Source organism: Gopherus evgoodei, chromosome 2, assembly GCF_007399415.2.
Source record: "Gopherus evgoodei ecotype Sinaloan lineage chromosome 2, rGopEvg1_v1.p, whole genome shotgun sequence".
NCBI classification, from domain to species: domain Eukaryota; kingdom Metazoa; phylum Chordata; order Testudines; family Testudinidae; genus Gopherus; species Gopherus evgoodei.
The window spans coordinates 298,221,026-298,246,568 of NC_044323.1; the positions used below are offsets into that span (position 1 = coordinate 298,221,026).

At 57.8% G+C, this 25,543-nt stretch overlaps 1 protein-coding gene across 3 annotated transcripts in view; it reads left to right on the forward strand.

Annotated features, from left to right (window-relative positions):
• The first annotated feature begins 19,998 nt into the window (after window positions 1–19,998).
• Window positions 19,999–25,543, forward strand: part of LOC115647244 (dystonin-like) — a 145,772-nt gene continuing 140,227 nt past the window's right edge. For all 3 annotated transcript variants that reach the window (XM_030554119.1, XM_030554121.1, XM_030554120.1), the window contains exon 1: window positions 19,999–20,075. In XM_030554119.1, coding sequence (XP_030409979.1) covers window positions 20,012–20,075 — 64 coding nt within the window. In that variant the 5' untranslated portion in view covers window positions 19,999–20,011. The remainder of the gene's footprint in view (window positions 20,076–25,543) is intronic.

Below are 25,543 nucleotides of genomic sequence, written 5' to 3' on the forward strand. Positions count from 1 at the left end.
CGCACAGCCGCGAAGGGCGCTGGTTCCTTTTTTATCTGGAGAGCGGGGCCGGAAGGAGCGGTGATCTGTTTGATCAGATCTCGGAGCTCAGGCATGCTCGCGGGCTGGGTAGGTGCCCAGACGCTGAGCTTATTGGCATAGTAAGGGAGAAGAGTCGCAGCACAGTCCCTCAGGGCGTCTGTGCCGTATGCTACAGTGTCAGGGTTATTTGCAGGGGCTCCTTGGGCATCTTCAGGGCGGGTGATGCCTGCCATGACCTGCATTAGTCCCCAGCGGGCTAGGTACCCTTCAGGGTCTTCCTTAGGTTCCTGCAGCATGCTGGCCGCCTGTATCATTAGATGTCGGTGACCCATTTGTTCCCCTAGGCCTACAAACGGGTAGGAATGTATTGTTCTCCCTGTTTTCTCTGAGTCCCACTCTCCTGCCGTTACCGCTGCTATCTGGCAGTTTGCGAATCCAAGCCTTTGTTTAAGATGCTGGATAAGGGACTCACTTAGGCTATGATTAGTGAGGAGAGCTTTACTTTGGTCTATGGTTAACCTCTTTACCATGCCCTGCAATACTTGATTTTCTTTTTCTGTTTTTTCCTTTTCCCCGACCTGTTCCTCTAGCCTCTTCTCTCTTTGTTTGCCCTCCCTGATTGCCTCCCAGAGAGGATCTCACCGGCTTTGCACCCCCATCGCTATCGCTTTCCATCTTTCTGCCTCTTTTTCCATATGAGTGAGGTTTTCATGCAGGGAGGTATTCTGGCAAGATGCCAAGCGGGAGTATAAATCCTGCACATGTCCCACAAAAGCCAGATTGCTGTGGAATCCCTTCTAGTCGGAGTAGGCTTGTACAGTGCACAGAGGTTACAATGTAGGCAAAGTGGCAAGTGTAATGAAATGGTGAACAGAAGTTACAATGATACAGTGAATAACTAAAACCAATTTCATTCACATCAGTTCTACAGCAGTGAGCTGCAGCGGTCAGACGGCTGAGAGCCACAATGGCCTGGCTTCGCTGGCCCGCATGTGGTGCTGGAGTCGGCTGACAGGGCTGAGCTGACACCCCCGGCTCACACATTGCCACCCACATGCTCAAAGTCCAGCCCAGTGGGAGAGGGACGAGCCTGGGAGGGGCTCATGGGCCTGTGCCCACTCCCAGGGACACGCAGGTGGGCAGCTCTGGCCTGGAACGGGACAGGCCTGGCTGGCCCCAGGGCACTGAGCTGGCACGGGGAGGAGACATTCACTGCAGGGAGGCGAGGGGCTCGTGGGCCAAGCCCTGCGGGTGGCCCAGGCTGACGTCAGACAAGGCCGGGCCAAGCACGGGGCTCTGAGGACCAAGAGGCGGCCACTTTCTCCAGCACTTTGCTCAAACGGGGCGGGAGGGTGGCAGCAGCAGGGCAGGGCCAAGGCAGAGTTTGTGAAGGAGCAGGGGGGAGGGAGCAGCCCACAGTGCCAGTAACTGGCCGAGCTGGGGCCAGCAAGGGGAGGAGGAGGTCACAGGCGGAGGCCCTGCCGCACTCCTGAGGGCGGGGAGCTAAGGGTGTTGCAGGCACAGAGGGTGCTCGAGGCAAGCAACAGTGGTTCGTTGCCCAGAGTGCGTAGCGCCAATGAACACACACCAGGGTGGAGAAGCAAGCAAAGTTTATTTGAGATCTCAAAGCGGTGCTGGCAGACTTGGCACGCCTCAGATCCAGCATGCCTAATACAAGCAGTTTACCTTTTTTATACCCTATTTCAGCTAAGCTCTTCCCTTCTTCCCTCCCTCCCCCTTTTCCCCCGTGTCGCAGCTACATTAAGCAGTTAAGCAAGGTTGGCGACTACAGGTCTAGCTCGTTAGGCCCATTCTTTTTAACTACTATCTTGTCCTGTCTTCTTGAGAACTGTTATCTTACTCCCTTAGCCAGAAGAATGCAGGCCTCATTATTTCTGCTGCAGACTGGTTTGAGCTGTATGGCAACTGATAATGGCTGTTACACCTGGCCGTTCTCATCTGCTGGCCTTTTAGGTCGATTAGAGTTCAAACATGGAGGGACTCTTGCTTGCTGAGGCCTAAAACAAGGAGGCTCCATATCCTTGTTGCCTTGCACCCTCCCGAGTTACTTAGGGTTATGCTTAGGGACACCAAGAAGGGGAAGGTGCAGGGCTCAGACAGATACTGTCCCAGACTGGGGTAGAAGGAAGCTGTGGGACTGGCAGAGGCGAGAGGGGCCAGGCTGGCAGAGGGACAAGGGGAACCCCTGTCCCCAGTGCTGGAGCTGAGTAGGCCTGCAGATGTGGTGCACACGGGGGTGTCGAGCCGCCCTGCAGGCCCCTGGCTGGTTGGTGCACACGCGAGAGGTTTTGGTGGGGGTGGGCCAGGGTTGGACAAGGGGCTCGAGGGATGAGGTGGAGGGGTGACCTACCCTGTGACCAGCAATGAGGCAGATGACAGCGCAGGGGGCTTTGAAGATGTTAGAAAACAGGGAACGGAGGTGGGGGAGTGACGTGCTCCACCCTCACTGGAAGGAGGCCAGCAGAAGAGAGGGGGCTCTGGGTGTTCACAGATTTAGAGACCAGCAGGGACTATTGTGATCACCCAGTCTGGCCCCCCCTGTCTACCACAGGCCAGGGAATGCCCCCAAATCATTCCTAGGTTAGAGCTTAGGAAAAGCTGGGCTCCAGAGCTGGACCCAGGATTCCAGCAGTGGTTGCACTGGTGCCCAGCGCAGAGGTATGGTCACCTCTCTGCTCCTGCTCCCCCACTTTCTGCACCCCAGGATCACATTACCACACAAGAAGCTTGTGTTCAGTGTTAATGATTATCTGCCACAGAAGATAAGGGTTGGAAGGGATCTAGTCCAACCCCCTGCTCAAAGCAGGACCAATCTCCAGACAGATTTTTACCCCAGTTCCCTAAATGGCCCCCTCAAGGATTGAACTCACAACCCTGGGTTTAGCAGGCCAATGCTCAGACCACTGAGCTATCCCTCCCCCCTGTGACCCCCAAACCTTTGTTGGTGTCCTGGCATCCCTGGAGCGAGCCCCCAGCCGGTAAGCATGGAGACATTTACATTTAGCCCTATTGAAATACGCGCCCCAGAGCCATTACCCGCCCGCTTTGGGGCACCCACCTTTACCCCATTTCCTAGGGCTCAGGGCGCAGCTGTCCAGGTCTGCAGGACCTTTTACCAGTGAAAGAGCCTCACACAGCACTAGCCTGATCCTCTAGTTATCAGCAATCACCAAGCAGAACACACATGCTAAGCACACAATGCTCTGCTCACCTGTCCTGACCAGGCAGGCAGACTGTCCCTGTTGGCCGGGCAAGGTCAATTGCTGCATGTCAGGGCCGTGCAGAGGATCCTTAGCAGCTTTGAGCTCAGGCTGTGTCTTAGAGGTGACAGGTTCCAGAGTGGTGCCGTGTTAGTCTGCATCAGCAAAAACAATGAGGAGTCCTTGTGGCACCTGAGAGACAAACAAATTTATTTGGGCAAAAGCTTTCGTGGGCTAAAATTTTGTCATGGTTATTTTTAGTAAAAGTCACAGACAGGTCACGGGCAATAAAGAAAAATTCATGGAAGCCTGTGACCTGTCTGTGACTTTTACTAAAAATATGTGACAAAATGGGGCACTGCAGGGTCCCTACACTGCACTCGGGGGCCTGGCTTGGAGCTGCAGGGTCCCCATGCTGCCCTCAGGGGCCTGGCTTGGAGCTGCGGGGTCCCCATGCTGCCCTCAGGGGCCTGGCTTGGAGCTGCGGGGTCCCCACATGGCCCTCGAGGGGCCTGGCTTGGAGCTGCGGGGTCCCCATGCTGCCCTCGGGGGCCTGACTTGGAGCTGCGGGGTCCCCATGCTGCCCTCAGGGGCCTGGCTTGGAGCTGTGGGGTCCCCACACCACCCTCGGGGGCCCAACTTGGAGCTGCGGGGTCCCCATACCGCCCTCGGGAACCTGACTTGGAGCTGCGGGGTTCCCATACCGCCCTCGGGGACCTGACTTGGAGCTGTGGGGTCCCCACGCTGCCCTCGGGGGCCTGACTTGGAGCTGCGGGGTCCCCACATGGCCCTCGAGGGCCCTGACTTGGAGCTGCGGGGTCCCCACACCACCCTCAGGGGCCCGGCTTGGAGCTGCAGGGTCCCCACATGGCCCCCGAGGGGCCTGGCTTGGAGCTGCGGGGTCCCCACACCACCCTCGGGGGCCCAGCTTGGAGCTGCAGGGTCCCCACATGGCCCTCGAGGGGCCTGGCTTGGAGCTGCAGGGTCCCCACATGGCCCTCGAGGGGCCTGGCTTGGAGCTGCGGGGTCCCCACATGGCCCTCGGGGGCCTGAATTGGAGCTGCGGGGTCCCCACGCTGCCCTCGGGGGCCCAGCTTGGAGCTGTGGGGTCCCCACACCACCCTCGGGGGCCTGACTTGGAGCTGCAGGGTCCCCATGCTGCCCTCAGGGGCCTGGCTTGGAGCTGCGGGGTCCCCATGCTGCCCTCAGGGGCCTGGCTTGGAGCTGTGGGGTCCCCATACCACCCTCGGGGGCCCAACTTGGAGCTGTGGGGTCCCCATACCGCCCTCGGGGACCTGACTTGGTGCTGTGGGGTCCCCACACCACCTCGGGGGCCTGACTTGGAGCTGTGGGGTCCCCACGCTGCCCTCGGGGGCCCAGTTTGGAGCTGCAGGGTCCCCACATGGCCCTCGAGGGGCCTGACTTGGAGCTGTGGGGTCCCTACGCTGCCCTCGGGGGCCCATTTTGGAGCTGCAGGGTCCCCACATGGCCCTCGAGGGGCCTGACTTGGAGCTGCAGGGTCCCCACATGGCCCCCGAAGGGCCTGGCTTGAAGCTGCGGGGTCCCCACATGGCCCTCGAGGGGCCTGGCTTGGAGCTGTGGGGTCCCCACGCCGCCCTCGGGGGCCCGGCTTGGAACTGCGGGGTCCCCACGCCGCCCTCGGGGGCCTGGCTTGGAGCTGCGGGGTCCCCACGCCGCCCTCGGGGGCCCAGTTTGGAGCTGCAGGGTCCCCACATGGCCCCCGAGGGGCCTGGCTTGGAGCTGCGGGGTCCCCACATGGCCCTCGAGGGGCCTGGCTTGGAGCTGCGGGGTCCCCACATGGCCCTCGAGGGGCCTGGCTTGGAGCTGTGGGGTCCCCACGCCACCCTCGGGGGCCCGGCCTGGAGCTGTGGGGTCCCCACGCCGCCCTCGGGGGCCTGGCTTGGAGCTGCGGGGTCCCCATACCGCCCTCGGGGACCTGACTTGGTGCTGTGGGGTCCCCACACCACCTCGGGGGCCTGGCTTGGAGCTGTGGGGTCCCCACGCCGCCCTCGGGGGCCTGGCTTGGAGCTGCGGGGTCCCCTGGCTGCCCACAGCTGGAAGGGCCGGGCCCCGCCGCCCATGGTGTCTTAGAGCTCCTGGGGATGGCGGGGGACCCTGCAGCTCCGGGGCGCCGCAGGCTGAAGTCAGGGCGGTCTCTGGAAGTCACGGGTTCCATGACCTCCGTGACAAAATCACAGGCTGCATGATGGGCCCCACGAGCCAGGGCCGGGGAGGGCCAGGTTCAGCACGCCCCAGCTGGCAGCACGCCTGGCCTCACTGCCGGCATGACTCGTTCAGTGGGAGAGCAGCCTGGGAGGGAGAGGCGCAGCCTGGGACCGACGAGCAGAGGAGCCCTGCCCCATAATGCTGCGGGCGAAACAGAGGCACAGCAAGGTGAGGAGCCTGGCCCTGGCTTATGGGCAGTCTAGTGCAGACTGGGGTGCACGGGATGTTGGAGGAGCAGCAGGGCAGGAGCCATAGGTTGGCCGTCTGGGGAGGAGTGGCTTGGGGTGCACACTGACCAGGGAGGAAGGACTCGTGGGGTGCGCCAGGCCAGGCAAGGTTACAGAGCCTGGAATCAGGCTGAGGCACTCTTATGGAGCACTCCATTAAATCCCTTTTCTCCTGCACCACAGCTTAACTCGCTGCCGAAGCCAGGCCAGGTCATGCTTTGCCAGGCTTAACCCCAATATTGTGCAGCATGACAGCTCAGCGCGATGGTGCGTCCAGCCCTGGGACCCTCTGCAGGCACGGCTGTGAGCGAGCAGCTGTCACCTGGACGCCGGGGTCTCTGGAACAGCAGCAAAGCCAAGGACACAGTCCGCAAACCCGCCAGCCCGGCCTCTAGCGCTCCCTGCTCTGGGAGGGCCGATAGTTTCCTCAGCAGACGGCTGTAGGAATTCGGGTGACCAGATGTCCCGATTTTATAGGGACAGTCCTGATATTTGGGGATTTTTCTTATACAGGTGCCTATTACTCCCCACCTCTTGTCCCGATTTTTCACACTTGCCATCTAGTCACTCTAGCAGGAGTAGACAAACACCCATCTCCAATGTCAGCCTCTTGCGGCAGTTTGGACATGTTGGCCTCCTGCACAAAACCAGGGGCTCTGTCATGCAGACTGTCGCGTTAGGGCAGCATGTTAGCATCTGTGAGCCGTGGAACCGGCTGGGTCAGCCACTGAGCAGGAGAAATGAGACCTAGGCTCTCACGTTTCCTGCCTTTGGGACGTGTGTCTCTAGGGTACGTGCCCTTCGTGAGTAACAGTTTGAGCACCAGGCCCCTCAGGCTGGAGGACTCACTGTGAGGTTTATCAATCTTATGTGTGCCTCAGTTTCCCCCATACTTTGCATTGCTACCCAATGGGGGAGACAGGATTAAGTTTGCGCTCCGGGCAGACCAAGACAGTGTGTGTGTGTGTGTGTGTGTGTGTGTGTGTGTGTGTGTGTGTACACACACGTGTGCTGCCCAGCTCTCTGAGTGGCCAGAATGGGTCGTTAAAAAGACTGGCTGAGGCCAACCTTTCTTGATTGATGGACAATCCGAGAAGCTGGAAAGCCCAGTCGCCGGGAGATGGACCCCAGCCACCAAGGAGCCGAGGGAGGGGGATTCCCCACCTCTCAGCAGGGCGGAGGTGGGAGCTGTGGCCTGTGGGAGAGGCTTGGGGCTGAGGAAGGAAGTCAGAGCCTGACAGTGGAGTTCGGGCAGCTTGGCTAGGGAATTGTGGCTGGACTGTGCTGTGACCTTTCTGGCTCCGTGTTAACTTCTGGCCTGCCAGGGCTGCATTCCCCTGGCCCAATAACTCCGACTTCTGTCCTGCTAATACTGGCTGGGCCCATGGGTTTCTGCAGTGCCAAGCTCTCTGCCAGGGGTCTGGCTCATGGGGTGAAGCAGGGGCCTGGAGCCCGGTGCCTCAGTCTGGGAGGTAGTGAGGCTGTGTGACCTACCCTGAAAGAAAAGCGAGCCCCATTGGGGTCTGGCATGCTAAAGGGGCTCTGCCAAGAGACTGTTTGAAAGCTGGGGCACGTGGGTGAAGCCCCACTTTCGGAGGGCTAGCCCCTGGCTCCACCCCTCTGCCCTCCCCTGCAGCCAGAGTCCTGAGCCTCCCTGCCCCTTTGCAGCTCGAGACCCCTCTGGTCCCCCTCCATGGCCCAAGCCCCTCTGATCCCCCTTCCCAGACAGAGCCCCGAGACCATTTGCCTCTCCCTGTAGCCAGAGGAGCCCTAAGCGCCCCGCACCCCCGACCTGCTTGGAGGAGCCTCTGGCTGGCCGGAGCCCCCCCACAGCCGCACCTCCCCACCACAGACCCAAGCTGCCTAGGGAAAATTCAAAAGCTCGTCTCTTCGTCTCTCTTCTGGAAGAGGAACCTGAGCTTTTGCTGTGCCCCAGGCAGGCTGCAGGTGGCTGAGGAGGTGGATTCTGCTCCTCAGCTTCCTGGGTTCATCGGTAACTTGCTGGAGTCCAGACAGTCAGGAAGCTGAGCAGCGCCTACCCCTCCTCAACCACCACGGAACCTGCATGGGGCATAATAAATCAAAGACTTCCCCCGCCAGACCCGCCAGCGGTGTCCCTTGGCAGTGGCTGCGCTGGGGGAGGCAGAGCCTCCCCCACCTATTATACCCACCACCCATGCTGCGGCCTGTTCCAGAGCCCGTGGAGACCGTACCTGGCAGTGAAGAAATGGTTGTGTTGGAATGTCTCAGCTCTGCGTGTTAACTGAGACCCAGGACCAGTTAGCCACCTAACGCTGCACTGCATCTCTCCTCCCCGTGACGGTGCTGGCCCAGTCCCTTCCTGCCAGGAATCGACTGAATTTCTTTTCTCTCACATCGTAAGGCAGGTTTTCTGGACCTGTTCCTAGTCATCAGACTCTCTGTGAAGTGTGGACACCAGACTGGCCCCAGTGTTCAGTGGTGGGCTCACACAGGCCGTATGCAGAGGCAATGTCACTTCCCATCGCCTGCTCAGCATCCTACACAGCTGAGGATTGTGCTCTCGTTCTTAGCTACAGCGTCACCCCGGGAGCTCATGTCCAACCCGTCTCTGCCATCGCTTTGCCAGCGTCCCTGCTACCTAGGGTACAGGGCCCAATCTTAGAAGTGTGGCCTATAGTCTTTGTTCTTAGCTGCATGGCTTTGCATTTGGCTGGTTAAAACACAAGTGTCTCCAAAGAACCCACCTGACCAAGTGATCCAGCTCAGTCTGCATTACCCACTCATCCTCACTTTTTATTTACCACGCACCAGTTATGTGTCATTTGCAAACTTTACCAGGAATTATTTTATATTTTCTTCTAGTTCACTGATAAAGCTATTAGATAGCATTGGGCCAAGAACAGTTCCCTCTGAAAGGTCACAGGAAACACCCGCATGGAATTGTCGGAGAAAAACTCAGTTCTCACTCTTTGGTTGGGTGCAGCAAAGTCAGATACTTTATTTATTCTCAAGCAATTGCATAGAGTGAGGGAGTGCGCTAGGACACAGGGTTCTCCCCTCCTAGGCAGGTCTCTCTACAGGTAAACAATTCAAGTAGCATTTATACCTTTGTTACAGACAATAATGAGCAACAGCTGCATTTTGTTTATACATAGGTCTTCTGATAACTTATTTTTCTCCCTTATTTTGACTCTAGTCCACATTCTATCTTATCTACACAAGGTTGCGACAACTTCTCCCACAGTTCTTTCCCATTCGCCTCACACAATCCTCGCGTCTACAAATCTCGCGTTAGTAGGGTTACCACTAGCCTGACTCTTGCTAACAGAGACTGTCATGCATTGAAATCCCCTTCAAATCCCTGTCAGTTCTTTCTCTACTTCCACAGGATGATGATTCTCCATTACTTTGTGCAGTCAAGCAATTAACCATTTTTAAATTCAAGCAATAAGAGCGCCATTGTCTGGTTTTATCAGAATGGCATGCGGTACTAAGGCTAAGTACATAATGACCTTTACCGCCCAAAGCCAGTGATACAAAACATCTCACTAACCTGGGTAACCGGGGAACAAAATGGCAGATGAAATTCAATGGTGATAAATGCAAAGTAATGCACATTGGAAAATATAATCCCAACTCTACATATAAAATGATGGAGTCTGAATTAGCTGTTACCACTCAAGAAAGATCTTGGAGTCATTGTGGATAGTTCTCTGAAAACATCCACTCAAAGTGCAGTGGAGTTAAAAACGTGAACAGAATGTCGGGCATCATTAAGAAAGGGATTGATAACGAGACAGAAAATATCATGTTGCCTCTATATAAATCCATGGTACGCCCACATCTTGAATGCTGCGGGCAGATGTGGTCGCCCCATCTTGAAAAAGATGTATTGGAATTGGAAAAGGTTCAGAAAAGGGCAGCAAAAATGACAAGAGGTATGGAACGGCTTCTGTATGAGGAGAGATTAATAAGACAGGGACTTTTCCCCTTGGAAAAGAGACGACTAAGGTGGGAGACGATAGAAGTCTATAAAATCAGGACAGGTGTGGAGAAAGCAAATCAGGAAGTATTATTTACTCCTTTTCATAACACAAGAACTAGGGGTCACCAAATGAAATGAATAGACAGCAGGTTTAAAACAAACCAAAGGCAGTATTTCTTCACACAACGCACAGTCAAGCTGTGGAACTCTGCCAGAGGACGTTGTGAAGGCCAAGACAATAACAGGGTTCAGGGGATGAGTCACTTGATGATTCCCTGTTCTGTTCATTCCCTCTGGGGCACCTGGCATTGCCACTGTCAGAAGGCAGGATACGGGGCTAGATGGACCTTTGGTCTGACCCAGTATGGCCATTCTTATGAGAAATTTGTGTGACAAATCTTATTTGCTATGCAGACTGACATTAATTATGCTACCATCTTTTAATCCTTCAGTGACTGTGTCTCATATCAGCCTTTCCATGATTTTCCTTTGCTCAATGTTAGACTTTCTGACCAATAGATCTGAGGTCATTCCAGTCACCCTTTCTAAATAGTGGCACTGTCCTGGCTTTGTTCCAGTCTCCTGGAGATTCGCCAGTGTCCTGAGATTTGGGGAATTAACATTTGTGGTTCAGAAAGCTCCTCAGACAATTCTCTTACTGTCTTGGGTGAAAGTTATCCAGTTCTGGTGATTTAGCTTTAATAGCTGTTGTTCCAGCCTCCCTAGTTACTGATGCTATAGAAAGTATTTTGGTTTCAGGTGTGAATATGTCGTCCTGCTTCTGTCTGAATATAGAACATAAAGAGTCATTGAATACTTCTGCCTTTTTAGGATCACTGACAATTTTACCCTTCTGAGCTAGGAGCAGATTTATACCATTGCCAGGATTTTGTTTGTTCTTATATTTATAGCTAAAGAATTCTTTCTTATTGTCCTTAAGCCTACTGGCTATAGATTTTTATTTGATACCTTTAGCTTCTCTTATCAATTTCTACAGTTCCTAACTGCTGATGTGTATGCATTGCTGTCAGCTTCTCCACTTTTCCAATTATTTTTAAAATTTGTTTCTATTTGCTACTTTCATTTCCCTGGGATGTCTTTTTCACAAAAGAAGCCTTTTTCCTGACTGTGGAATTGGGTTTTTTGGGCATCCAAGAAAGCATTTTTAAAGAATCCCCAATTATCATTCACCGTTTTTATGTTTATTTTTCCTCCCACTTGATTTTACTTATAATTGTTTTCACCTCTAGAAAATTGGCCTTTTTAAAGCATAGGGGGTAAGTATAGGGGACTTTATTCTGTTCTCACCTGGCGAGTGACATTAAATCATGGTACTTGCACCTAGGCACCTAGTCGTTTTTAGGTTCGTGCTCAGTTTATGGGGTGAGCAGGTGGGGTCCTACTGGCCACGTGAGGGTATTGCTGCCTTTGTCTGTAGTGCAATAACTCTTGGACACCCACCTCCAATCGAGTCCGAAATGTTCTGGCAGCAACGGGCACAACCCTACTAATGTCGGTGCAAGTCATTTCCTGGACAGCCTGCTGCTGCCGCCTCCTGGTGCATCCTAGAGCTGAGCGAATCTGTCAGAGTTTGGTTGAGTGGCCAAACCGTACAAAATAAAATCTGTTGGTTTGGAATGAAAACGGAAATGTTTACTGATTGTTTTTCTCCCCAAACCAATATCCCCCCGCTCCTCCAGCCGTGTGCATAACGCTCTCCCCCTGCACAGCTCTGGGAAGCTCCTCTTAGGGAGGTGGCTACACGCCATTTTCTGGCTGTTTCCTTTGACCTGCCTCTGGTGGAATTCCTTCGCTGTGGCAGACCCCCCACCCCGCAGGGTCTCACCTTTCCTTCAGAGAAGGCCACAAAGCCCTGGCCTCTCCCCGCCTGAGCACTGGGCTCCAGCTCTCTGATGTCACAGTGTGAGCTCTGCCCGGCCAGGCCAATTGCACTGCCAAGCTGCTACAGATGTCTGCATTCTTCAGAGCCAAGCGCACCCCAGCAAGTCTTGTTGTACAGACAAAACTACACAGGATCTTGTCAGGGGGCAAGACAAAGATGTTACATTTATTATGATAACTATTTGATTTATGACTAATAACTAATATCTTAATTCTTATACACACATTATACCTAATACCTATACACACACACACACGCATACCCATCAGATGTTCTGCAGCTGCTGCATAGTTACCAGTCCTGGACATAGCTTGAGTTCGTGACTTGATTTTGTAGCTTGGGTTCGTAGCTTGTGGCGGTAACTGGCCAGGAAAGCCGGACACGAGGATGAGCTGAGTCTCTGTTGGGCAGGCACCGATGTCCTTCCATGTTGGCAGCAGAATGTTACCCTCCAAAGTCTCCCATCTCACCCTTCTGTTTTTATAGGCTTTTAGTTTGGATTCAAAGTCTATAGGTCTTGCTGTGCACGCTGCCTCTGGGTTTGGATTGATCACCCATCAATTGCAGGCGTGACTTTCAGCCTCGGACCTGCCTTTGATCTTCCTTCTATTGTACCTTTTCTTTTTAGGGTGGACTCTTCTTACTTTGTTAGGGCTCTTGTCTAGGCCTTCAGCTGGTGGGGTTTGAACTTTATCTCATCAGGACAGGCTGGGGCTGGAGGTTAATTCCATCATTCATACATACCTCAGTCACACATCTAAACTAAACTAATAAGATTACAGCAGGGTTTGCAAAAAACGAAGGTTGGAGGAAGCTTTTACAAAATGGAGTGAGTGTTTTAAAACGGGGGTTGAGTTAGAATATGGCAAACAGTGAGCAGAAGTTACAGTGTAGGCAACTGTAGTGAATGGTGAACAGAAGTTACATTAATAAAGTGAACAATTAAAAACAATTTCATGTATCAGTTCTACAGTCTTTGCAGTGACCCCAAGCAACATTTCAAAATGCAGCAGGGCTTATTACTTAGCTGGGACAAAGCCCTGGAAGACCTTAGCTCAGCCCAGAGAAATAAACGTAAAAGCATCAGCCAGAGCAAGCCACCAGGGAAGCTGTCATGGCCCTCTCCTGCACTCCCAGCCCCAGGTGAGGGCAGCCAGCTTCCTCCAGAAGCCAGCCCCTTATCCCCTGCTCATCAGCTGGCAGCCCTGTGTTCTACAGGCAGGGCCAGGGCCAGGGCCAGGGCCGTGCTCAGGTCACTCAGCCCCGTGCCGGAGAGGTTGACTGATGGCTGGCGATTAGCGCTAGAGCTGGCATTCGCTCTCTCTGGGCCCTCTCTTGATATGGGTCAGGTTCAACCAGTTCCTTAATGCCACCTACACCTGTGTCTCCTGGGCTGGTCCAGGAGCAGGGGTCACCCTGTGCCCGCACGGAGCAGCAATGCAAAGCATCCTGAGAAACTAAGGCGTACCTAGAATAGATACACATATAACAGCAAATTCCCACTTGTCACATGCTCCAATGCGGGAACAGCGGATGGTGACTGCCTGGGTTGGAGCCGGCTGGAGTGAGGGGTAAGGAAGCTTGAGGTGGATAGCAGGGAGGAGCGGACCGGGGGGACGGTCGGGCAGGATGGGAGTTGTCGGGCGAGTCGCTGGGAGGAGTGGAGTTGGGGGACAGACGGCCAGGACGGGGGAGGTTGGATGAGCGGCAGTGAGGAGTGGATCGGGGAGAAGGTTGGGCGGGATAGGGGTGGACTGGCGAGCAGCAGGGAGGAGCAGATCGGGGGACGGCCAGGAGGGACGGGGGTCACTCCAGTGGCTGGGAGGAGCGGGGAGGAGCAGATCACGGAGATGGCTCGGCGGGATGGGGGTCGGGCGAGCGGCGGGGAGCAGCAGATCGGGGGGACGGCCAGGTGGGACGGGGGTTGGGTGAGCAGCAGGTGGAGCGGATTGGACAGATGGCTGGGCGGGACGGGGGTCAGGCGAGAGGCAGGGAGGCACAGATCGGACAGACAACTGGGCAGGACAGGGGTCTTCGGGTGAGTGGCGGGCATGAGCGGATCAGGGGGACGGCCAGGCGGGATGGGGTTCGGGCAAGCGGCAGAGAGAAGCAGATTGTGGATTTGGCTGAGTGGGACGGGGGTCAGGCGAGCGGCAAGGAGGAGCGGATTGGGGGGATGGCTGGGCAGGACAGGGGTGGGTGAGCGGCGGAGAGGAGCGGATCTTGGAGATGGCTGGGCGGGACGGGGTCGGGCGAGGGTCGGGGAGGAGCGGATAGGACAGACAGCTGAGTGGGACGGGGGTCGGGCGAGCGGCGGGGAGGAGCGGATAGGACAGAAGGCTGGGCGGGACGGGGTCGGGCGAGCGGCGGGGAGGAGCGGATAGGACAGACGGCTGGGCGGGACGGGGGGGTCGAGCGAGCGGCAGGGAGGAGCGGATAGGACAGACGGCTGGGCGGGACGGGGGTCGGGCGAGCGGCAGGGAGGAGCGGATAGGACAGACGGCTGGGCGGGACGGGGGTCGGGCGAGCGGCAGGGAGGAGCGGATAGGACAGACGGCTGGGCGGGACGGGGGGGTCGAGCGAGCGGCGGGGAGGAGCGGATAGGACAGACGGCTGAGTGGGACGGGGGTCGGGCGAGTGGCGGGGAGGAGCGGATAGGACAGACGGCTGGGCGGGACGGGGGTCGGGCGAGCGGCAGGGAGGAGCGGATAGGACAGACGGCTGAGTGGGACGGGGGTCGGGCGAGCGGCAGGGAGGAGCGGATAGGACAGACGGCTGGGCGGGACGGGGGTCGGGCGAGCGGCGGGGAGGAGCGGATAGGACAGACGGCTGGGCGGGACGGGGTCGGGCGAGCGGCGGGGAGGAGCGGATAGGACAGATGGCTGGGCGGGACGGGGTCGGGCGAGCGGCGGGGAGGAGCGGATAGGACAGACGGCTGGGCGGGACGGGGTCGGGCGAGCGGCGGGGAGGAGCGGATAGGACAGACGGCTGAGTGGGACGGGGTCGGGCGAGCGGCGGGGAGGAGCGGATAGGACAGACGGCTGGGCGGGACGGGGTCGGGCGAGCGGCGGGGAGGAGCGGATAGGACAGACGGCTGAGTGGGACGGGGGTCGGGCGAGTGGCGGGGAGGAGCGGATAGGACAGACGGCTGGGCTAGACGGGGTCGGGCGAGCGGCGGGGAGGAGCGGATAGGACAGACGGCTGAGTGGGACGGGGGTCGGGCGAGCGGCGGGGAGGAGCGGATAGGACAGACGGCTGGGCGGGACGGGGGTCGGGCGAGCGGCGGGGAGGACCGGATAGGACAGACGGCTGGGCGGGACGGGGGTCGAGCGAGTGGCGGGGAGGAGCGGATAGGACAGACGTCTGGGCGGGACGGGGGGGTCGAGCGAGCGGCGGGGAGGAGCGGATAGGACAGACGGCTGGGCGGGACGGGGGTCGGGCGAGCGGCAGGGAGGAGCGGATAGGACAGACGGCTGGGCGGGACGGGGGGGTCGAGCGAGCGGCAGGGAGGAGCGGATAGGACAGACGGCTGGGCGGGACGGGGGGGTCGAGCGAGCGGCGGGGAGGAGCAGATAGGACAGACGGCTGGGCGGGACGGGGGTCGGGCGAGCGGCAGGGAGGAGCGGATAGGACAGACGGCTGGGCGGGACGGGGGTCGAGCGAGCGGCAGGGAGGAGCGGATAGGACAGACGGCTGAGTGGGACGGGGTCGGGCGAGCGGCAGGGAGGAGCGGATAGGACAGACGGCTGAGTGGGACGGGGGTCGGGCGAGCGGCAGGGAGGAGCGGATAGGACAGACGGCTGGGCAGGACGGGGGTCGGGCGAGCGGCGGGGAGGAGCGGATAGGACAGACGGCTGAGTGGGACGGGGGTCGGGCGAGCGGCAGGGAGGAGCGGATAGGACAGACGGCTGGGCAGGACGGGGGTCGGGCGAGCGGCGGGGAGGAGCGGATAGGACAGACGGCTGGGCGGGACGGGGGTCGGGCGAGCGGTAGGGAGGAGCGGATAGGACAGACGGCTGAGTGGGACGGGGGTCGGGCGAGCGGCGGGGAGGAGCGGATAGGACAGACGACAGGGCGGGACGGGGGTCGAGCGAGCGGCGGGGAGGAGCGGATAGGACAGACGGCTGGGCGGGACGGGGGTCGAGCGAGCGGCGGGGAGGAGCGGATAGGACAGACGGCTGGGCGGGACGTGGTGTGACGTTATTGATATAAACTGGGACCATATAAAACATGGTTTGCAACCAAGGTCCTATAGTGGCACCAAATCTTATGTAAAGGGGGTCATATAAGGTGTCTAAGACCAGGTTATGGGTTGCTGGTTATGATTCTGCTGTCTATGTCTGTATCATTTTGTAGTTGAAGTTATAAGTATTGGCTGTGTATTGTCTGTATTTCAAATTGGTGCTGTAGTTCTGGGTGACACCCCAAACAAGTTGGTGTTAGCTCTGCTTAGCCTGCTTGAAGGCCCATTAAGGACCATCAGCTACACAATTGACCCATTGAGAGAAGGCAGTTACGCCCTGTGACTCAGCAGGGTGTGCAGGAACTGGCCCATGTGACTCCAAACTCCATTTTGCTGTAATTTTCCACAGTAAGAACAAAGAGGTTCTTACACCTGGAAAAGCCTATATAAGGCTGATGCCTCATCTCCATCTTGTCTTCAATCCTGCTTCTTACCTCTGGAGGGACTTTGCTACAATCTGAAGCTCTGCACAAAGAACTGTTGACCCATCCCAGCTGTGGATGTTCTCCAGAGACTTGATTTGCACCTGCAGTTTACTCCTTCACTGCTCCAAGCCTGAACTAAGAACTTTGCCATCACTGTATGGAATTGATTCCATTTAACCAATTCTAGCTCTCATCTCTATCTTTTCCCCTTTATGAATAAACCTTTGGATTTTAGATTCTAAAGGATTGGCAACAGCGTGATTTGTGGGTAAGATCTGATGTGTCTATTGACCTGGGTCTGGGTCTTGGTCGTTTGGGATCGAGAGAACCATTTCTTTTACTGGGGTGTTGGTTTTCATAACCATTCATCTCAGGACGGGTGGCACTGGTGGTGATACTGGGAGACTGGAGTGACTAAGGAAATTGCCTGTGTGACTTGTGGTTAGCCAGTGGAGTGAAACCGAAGTCATTTTTCTCTGGCTGGTTTGGTTTGCCTTAGAGGTGATAAAACCCCAGCTTAGGGCTGTGACTGCCCTGTTTAAGCAATTGGTCCTGAATTGGCACTCTCAGTTGGATCCCGCCAGAACCGCATCGTCACAGTGATGTAGTCGTGCTTGGATCCACAGAACCAGGTCAATTAAGCTTTGGGTCAGAACCCCACGCTATCCAAATCTGAAATTTGGGATTGAGAGTTTGGTTGGTTAAAGATCAGCAACCATGAGACAAAAAGCATCAGCAACAGCAATGAAACTGCAAGCCCTGATGGACAGCCTGCAGTTTGAACATGAGCAAAAACTGGCAGAAATTCGAATGAGAGAGAAGCAAGCCTTGGCCCAGCTGGAGGAAGAGGCTGCTGAACGAGAGAAAGAAGCTGCTGAAAGAAAGAAGGAGGCTGATGAGAGAGAAGAAAAAGCTCGTAAGGGGCGTCTGGAGCAGCTGGCTGCTGAGGAGAAAGCTCGACAGAGGCAACAGGAGCTGGAAGATGCAACAAGACTCAGAAGATGCAACAAGAAACTGCCAGACTTCAGCTCCAAGTCAAAGAAGCAAGGGAAGAACAGCAGAAACTGTATCCTCTTGAAAATCCAGTTTATAACTGTGTTGATATGTGGTATTACTCTGGGCAGTTTTCTGTGTTTAATCAGTTTTGCTATGGCCAGGGAGAGGGGGAGTCTAACCTGGTGGGTAATAGCTGTTTGTCTGGGCAAGAAAGCAGTGTGTCTATGAATGGAGTTTCTGAATGTCTGTCTGATATATCAGAAGTGAATCTGGAGTTAGATCAAGAGCAAAAAGATCTCATTGGGGAGGAAAATGTTTCTCAGGAGCAGATGAAAGTGGCTGGTCAGGTGGAAGCCCTAACTGAGGGAGGAAAGGGGAGATTTGTAATGGGTAATGGATTGGTGGCTAGTACAGCTTATAAAAGGGAACCTGAAATGGGTAACTGTGATTTGCTGGAAGTAGCTCAGTGTAGTGAGAATAGCAGCAGTTTATCTGTGGGGAGTGGCAATGTGCCTGGTAGGGAAAGTCTGAATGAGCCTAGGCAGCCTTGTGAGCTGATGGCTTTGTCTAGTCAGCAGTTTGGGAAGACAAGGATAGTGGAAGATGAGTGTCCCTATCCCTTACCTGTTTCCTGTGTGGAGAAATGTGACAGAGAAGGGAATGTGCCTGTGTCTGTCAGGGGTATTGACTTGCCTATGGAGGGAGCTACCCCGGTCTCCAGGCAGTTGTCTGTGAACAGCCCTGTGTGCTGGGACAAGGGAAATGAAATCCCAAGCTGTGTGTCTGGTGAAGGAGAATGTGTCTCCGGCTCTTCTGTGTCTGTGGAGCAGACAGAAGGGGCCTTTCAGCCTGTGATGGTGGAGAATAGTGCAGGTGTCTCAGAGTTGGTTCTGGATTCAACTAAAGCCCAGGAAGAGAAGGTCCTAAGTTTGTGTCTGCTGGGGAGAATGGCACTGTAACTAGGTTGCATCCAGTTAGTGTCCTAGTGAAATCCCAGAGATCAGACAATTCTGGTGCTTGTAGTTTGCCTGTTGCTAATGTGTGGTTGGAAAAGGGTGTAGCAACTCTGTCTGATCAGGGTGATACCCTAGCCAGGGCACAAGGAGAGCAGAAAGGTGATTTAATTGTGTTACCTACTGACAGTTTGACAACTTGTAGCAAGAAGAAAAAGATTCCTGAACTTGTTCATGGCCAAGGGAAGAAAAATGCTTCTAACCTGTTATCTAGAAAGTCTATAAGTTTGCCTGAAAGGGAGTTGTGTAAAAATGTCCCTGGTGGGCCAGAGATGATTCTAAATGTATATGAGACCCAGGCCTTAGCTACACTCACACTTTACAGCCCTGCAACTGGGGTGTGAAAAAACACCCCCCTGAGCGCTGCAAGATACGGTGCTGTAAAGCGTCAGTGTAATCAGGGCAGCAGCGCTGGAAGCACGGCTCCCAGCGCTGCACACTACACCCGTAAGCGATGTGGTTTACATGCAGCGCTGGGAGAGCTCTCTCCCAGCGCTGCCGCTCTGACTACACTCACACTTCAAAGCACTGCCGCGGCAGCGCTTTGAAATTCCAAATGTAGCCATACCCTCAGAAAGAGTCTGTGGTTGCTCAGGAAAGTGTCCTTTAGAGCAGGAGCGGGTCAGACAGAAAGAGTCTGTGGTTGCTCAGGAAAGTGTCCTTTAGAGCAAGCCCTAGGTGAAGAGGGTAAGGGCAAAAGTTCTGAAAGGGGTGAATTTCTCAGTTGGATCCCGCCAGAACCGCATCATCACACGGGGGTCGGGCAAGCAGCAGGGAGGAGCGGATAGGACAGACGGCTGGGCGGCACGGGTGTCGGGTGAGTGGCGGGGAGGAGCAGATCGGACAGACGGCTGGGCGGCACGGGTGTCGGGTGAGTGGCGGGGAGGAGCGGATCGGACAGACGGCTGGGTGGGACGGGGGTCGGGTGAGTGGCGGGGAGGAGCGGATAGGACAGACGGCTGGGCGGCACGGGTGTCGGGTGAGTGGCGGGGAGGAGCAGATCGGACAGACGGCTGGGCGGCACGGGTGTCGGGTGAGTGGCGGGGAGGAGCGGATCGGACAGACGGCTGGGTGGGACGGGTGTCAGGTAAGCGGCAGGGAGGAGCGGATCAGGGGGACGGCTGGGCGGGACGGGGGACGGGCAAGTGGCAGGGAGGAGTGGATCGGACAGACGGCTGGGCAGGACGTGGGTCATGCGTGCGGCGGGCAGGAGCGGGTCAGACAGATGGTTGGGCAGGACGCGGGTCGGGCAAGCGACGGGGAGGAGCGGGGAGGAGCGGATTGGGGGGACGTTTGGGCGGGACGGGGGTTGTCGGGTGAGCTGTGGGCAGGAGTGGATTGAGTGAGAACCCACAGAGAGCCGGGGGAAGAGCAGTGGCACTGCACGGGCTGGAGTAGGTGGGAGGAGGAGAGGGGGATCATTGATCCTGGCCTGCAGCCCTGCTGAGGGACATTGTAGTTGCAGGAATGAGAGGGATGGACGTGCGATCGTGCCCCAGCTCTAGGGCGGTCCCCTCTTAGGGCATTCCTGTCCTCACCAAGCTTTGCAGCGTCAGCCCAGTCTGTGCCTGTCCCTGGTCTGCTCCCTGCTCCGTACCGAGCGGGCGCTGCCCAGTCTGCAGTGGCATGCTGGCCTCTAGGCTGGCACCCGCTCGAAGCCCTGGGTTGCTGTGGTGCAGAGCGGCTGGAGAAGAGCTGTAACTGTGTTCCCTTCCCTGCGGTATCTTTGCAGAAGCTTTTTGCTGTGGATGATGCTGGTCTCTCTGGAACGAGCCCGGAGATCCCCACGCCAGGCCCCAAGGGACTGGAGAGGTATGGCTCCCGGGTGGGCAGACTGGAGAGCAGCAAACACGGGCTTCTGACCCTGCCAGATGGCAGTTGCAAGCCCTGTCTAGGTCCATGAGTTGGCACAGCAGAGGGCTGGGTTCCCTTCCTGCTTGCACTGGTCTCTCTGCCAGGCTGCTTTAGGAAAGACTGATTTCCTGGGGGGGGGGGAGGGGGGGCTTCTGCCCTGCCCAGCGCTCCCAGAGTCACTCATACCTGGGCCAAAGGGCCACTCCTGCCCTGGGCGCCAGCGAAGGGGATCTGCCGTGGGAGCACGTCCCATGCCCGTTGCACAGGTGGACCTAGTGACACGAGGCGCAGGCGGGGAGGAGAGTGATGGGGGGGCCAGAGCCCTGGAAACTGCACCCTGGTTCACTTTCCAGGTCAACACAAGAGTGGAGGCCCCGGGAGTCAGGAATGAGGCTCCTGCAGTTGCCTTTGGAAGTGACCCCTTCTGGCTATGGAAGGGGTTAAATGGCCACCTCACCGGGGGTCCGCAGCTCACTGGGGGGTCAGGGAACCCTTTCAGGGGGCTATGGAGTCCCACGGCTGAAACCTGGTTCCCCCCAGCCCCAGCACTGAAGCCGGGAGCCCCCTGCCCACACCCTCTAGCCACCACCTCCCTGCACCCTGAGCTACCCCCTGCCCCCTACACAGCCCCTAACCACCCCCTCCCTGCACCCTGAGCTACCCCCTGCCCCCACACAGCCCCTAGCCACCCCTCCCTGCACCCTGAGCTGCCCCCTGCCCCCACACAGATCATAGCCACCCCCTCCCTGCACCCTGAGCTGGCCCGAACGTGCACACAGCCCCTAATTACCCCCTCCCTGAACCCTGAGCTGCCCCCCACCCGCACCCAGCCCCTCGCTACCCCCTCCCTGCACCCTGAGCTGCCTCCTCTCTGCACCCTGAGCTGCTCCCCTGCCCACATACAGCCCCTGTAACGATGCTGGTTCTGGCAGGACCCAGCTGAGTGTGCCAGTTCAGGACAAATTGCTTAAAACAGGGTAGTCGCAGCCCAAGGCTGGGGTTCCTTTGCACACCAAGGTAAACCAAACCACCCAGACAGAGAGGACTTAAGTCTCACCCCACTGGCTAACCACAAGTCACACAAGCAATTCCCTTAGACACTCCAGTCTCCCAGTATCACCACCAATGCCACTCATCATGGGGACGAATGGTTATGAAAACCAACACCCCAGTAAAAGAAAAAGGTTCTCTCGATCCCAAAGGACCAAGGCCCAGACCCAGGTCAATATATGCATCAGATCTTACCCACAAATCACGCTGTTGCCAATCCTTTAGCATCTAAAACCTAAAGGTTTATTCATAAAGGGAAACAGGTAGAGATGAAAGCTAGAATTGGTTAAATGGAATCAATTACATCCAGTAATGGCAAAGTTCTTAGTTCAGGCTTGTAGCAGTGATGGAGTAAACTGCAGGTTCAAATCAAGTCTCTGGAACATCCCCCGCTGGGATGGGTCATTCAGTCCTTTGTTCAGGGCTCCAGTTCGTAGCAAAGTCCCTCCAGAGGTAGGAAGCAGGATTGAAGACAAGATGGAGATGAGGCATCAGCTTTTTATAGGCTTTTCCAGGTGTAAGAACCTCTTTGTTCTTACTGTGGAAAATTACAGCAAAATGGAGTCTGGTGTCACATTGGCAAGTCCCTGCACTTTGCTGAGTTACAAGGCGTATCTGCCTCCTCTCAGTGGGTCAATTGTGTAGCAGATGGTCCTTAATGGCCAGGCTAGGCAGAGCTAACACCAACTTGTCTGGGGTGTCTCCCAGAAGCAGAGCACAAGTCTGAAACACAGACAGTACAGAGCCAATATTCATAACTTCAACTACAAAATGATACAGACATACAGACAGCATAATCATAACCAGCAAAGTATAACCTTTCCATAGACACCTCATTTGACCCGCTTTACACAAGATTTGGTGCCACTACAGGACCTTGGTTGCAACCATGTTCTGTATCAATAATCAATCAATCAAAGGGGGGAGGGATTGCTCAGTAGTTTGAGCATTGGCCTGTGTCACGGAGTCCCCGAGCGATGCTCTGGAACTGCTCCCCACAAAGCCAGTCAGGACTTTGGGGAGCCTCCTCTCCCTTGGAGCAGACTGTCTCCAGGGCAAGAAGCTCACACGGCTTCACCTCCTGGGTCTCTCCTTGGAGCATTCAGCATCCTCTGCCCCTCTGTGCGCTTCCCACAGCGAGTCCACCCCAGCGGGGTCCTGGGGAAGCCACAGGGTCCTGCACCCCCACTTTGCAGTCAGACGTGACTCTCAGCCAGCCAGTAACACAGAGGTTTATTCGATGACAGGAACAGGGTCTAAAACAGAGCTTGTAGGTACTGTAAACCAGACCCCTCAGCCGGGTCCATTCTGGGGGGCAGTGAGCCAGACCCCTACATCTGCACTTCACTCCTCGTCCCCAGCCAGCTCCAGACTGAAACCCCCCCCAGCCCCTCCTCCTCTGCTCAGCCCCTTTCCCGGGCCAGGAGGTCACCTGATCTCTTTGTTCTCTCCCACCTTTAGCATCCCCTTGCGGGGGGAAGGGCCTGGCCATTAGGTGCCAGGTGACAGAGGGTCGGCCAGAGCTGAGGCACCAACACAGTATTCAGAGAAAACATTAAGAATAGCCCCACTTCGTCACAGCCTTTCCCCCCTTCGAGACTGAACTGAGCGAGGTCACTTCAGCCAGTGACCTGGGGAAGTTCGAACCCACCAACGTTCCCATGGATGCCCCAGCATCTCTCCCATTCCTTGGTGGGAGTTACACCAGGACAGTCCAGTCTGTCGGGTGTGCTTGATGGCACTTGCAAGCCGCATGTGGGAAGGTTTATGTGGCTTGAACCCTTTTGCCACCCCAATACCCCTGGGGTTCAAACTGGGGCAGGGTCTTCTCCCAGCACTCTGGGCTGCAATTCGGGCTCCCTTGGTTAAGAGCCCCCATCTTATCCTTGGCCAGCTCTGGGCTTGGGCAGCCGCTTCCCACTTTGTGGCCCAGACACAACACCTCTGCCGTCCCCCCTTGCACTTTCCAGCTTTTACCGTCAGTCCCACCTCCTTGAGGCAGCCCAGCCTCCTCTTCACCTGGGACATCTGTTCCTCCCAGGCCTGGCTAAAGATGCACATGTTATCAGTGTCTGCCAGGGCCAAGTTCTCCATCCCCCTCAGCTTGTCTAGAATCTCCCCAGGCCTAGGCATGGGGTCGGCATCGGACACTGTGATGGCTTTAAGCTTCCAATAGCATCCCCTTGCAGCCCCCAATTATCTCCTCCCTGAGCTGCCCCTCACCCGCACAGCTCCCTCCCTGCCCCCTGAGCTGCCCCCCTGCCCCCACACAGCCCCTCGCTGCCCCCTCCCTGCACCCTGAGCTGCCCCCCACCTGCACACAACCCCTAGCAACCCCCTACCTGAACTACCCCCTGCCCCCACACAGTCCCAGCCACCCCCTCCCTGCCCCCTGGGCTGCCCCTCCACCCGCACACAGCCCCTCGCTGCCCCCTCCCTGCCCCCTGCCCTCACACAGTCCCTAATTACTCCCTCCCTGCACCCTGAGCTGCCCCCCCACCCGCACACAGCCCCTCGCTGCCCCCTGAGCTGCCCCCTGCCCCCACACAGCCCCCTGCTGCCCCCTCCCTGCCCCCTGCCCTCACACAGCCCCTAATTACTCCCCCCTGCACCCTGAGCTGCCCCCCTGCACCCTGCCCCCCCACCTGCACACAGCCCCTCGCTGCCCCCTCCCTGCCCCCTGCCCTCACACAGCCCCTAATTACTCCCTCCCTGCACCCTGAGTTGCCCCCCACCCGCACACAGCCCCTTGCTGCCTCTCCCTGCACTCTGAACTTCCCCCTGAGCTGCCCCCCACCTGCAAACAGCCCCTTGCTGCCCCCTCCCTGCACCCTGAGCTGCTCCCTGCCCCCACACAGCCCCAGCTAGCCCCTCCCTGCACCCTGAACTGCCCCCGCACCCACCCACATCTCCTAGACACCCCCTCCCTGCACCGTGAGCTGCCCCCCCACCCGCACACAGCCCCTTGCTGCCCCTCCCTGCACCCTGAGCTGCCCCCCCACCCGCACACAGCCCCTCCCTACCCCCTGAGCTGCCCCCCACCCGCACACAGCCCCTTGCTGCCCCTCCATGCACCCTGAGCTGCCCCCTGCCCCCCCACAGCCCCTAGCTAGCCCCTCCCTGCACCCCAAACTGCCCCCCCATCCACACACAGCTCCTAGCTACCCCCGCCCACTGCCCCCTCCCTGCACCCTGAGCTGCCCCCACCCACCCACAACCCTTCGCTGCCCCCTCCCTGCCACCTGAGCGGATTTCAGACTGTTTGCACTGAGTCCCCGCTTTGAGTTCTATGTTTTGGTTGCGTCCCCCCGAGAGCCTGGACAGGCTGGGTGACCTGTGAGAGAGTCGGGGGGTGGAGGTGACGCTGCCTCCCTGGACCCCGCTGTGCGGACCTGGCTCGAGCCCTGCCAGCCCTGCCCCCCCCCAATAGAAGTAAAACTATGACTATGGCCAAGGGTCCCCTCTACCTTGCTGGGCCCTGGCATTTTTTATAGCATCTTGGGGGATCCTTGGGGGGGGGAGCCACTTCCTAGGTACCCCCAGGGGAGGGGCCGGTCCCTAGGGAGCCCTGGAGGATGGAGGTGGGGGCCTGGAGTTGGGGTGGGGCTGGCTCCAGGCAGCCCCGGGGGATGGGGGTGGGCATCCTGGGGAGTGGGGTGAGGCCAGTCCCTATGGAGCCCCAGGGGGATGGGAGTGAGGACCCTGGGGGGCGGGGAGAGGCTGGCCCCAGGCAGCATTGGGGGATGGGGGTGGGGATCCTGGGGGGTAGGGAGGGGCCAGCCCCAGGCAACCCTGGGGGGTGGGGGTGGGGACCCTGGAGGTGGGGTGGTGCCAGTCCCGTGGGAGCCCTGGGGGATGGGGGTGGGGGCCCTGGAGGTGGGGAGGGGCTGGCCCCAGGCAGCCCCGGGGGATGGGGATGGGGACCCTGGAGGTGGGTGGTGCCAGTCCCGTGGGAGCCCTGGGGGATGGGGGTGGGGACCCTGGAGGTGGGGTGGTGCCAGTCCCGTGGGAGCCCGGGGGGATGGGGGTGGGGGCCCTGGAGGTGGGGAGGGGCTGGCCCCAGGCAGCCCCGGGGGATGGGGATGGGGACCCTGGAGGTGGGTGGTGCCAGTCCCGTGGGAGCCCCGGGGGATGGGGGTGGGGGCCCTGGAGGTGGGGAGGGGCTGGCCCCACGCAGCCCCGGGGGATGGGGGTGGGGACCCTGGAGGTGGGGTGGTGCCAGTCCCGTGGGAGCCCCGGGGGATGGGGGTGGGGGCCTTGGAGGTGGTGAGGGGCTGGCCCCAGGCAGCCCCGGGGGATGGGGGTGGGGACCCTGGAGGTGGGGTGGTGCCAGTCCCGTGGGAGCCCCGGGGGATGGGGGTGGGGGCCCTGGAGGT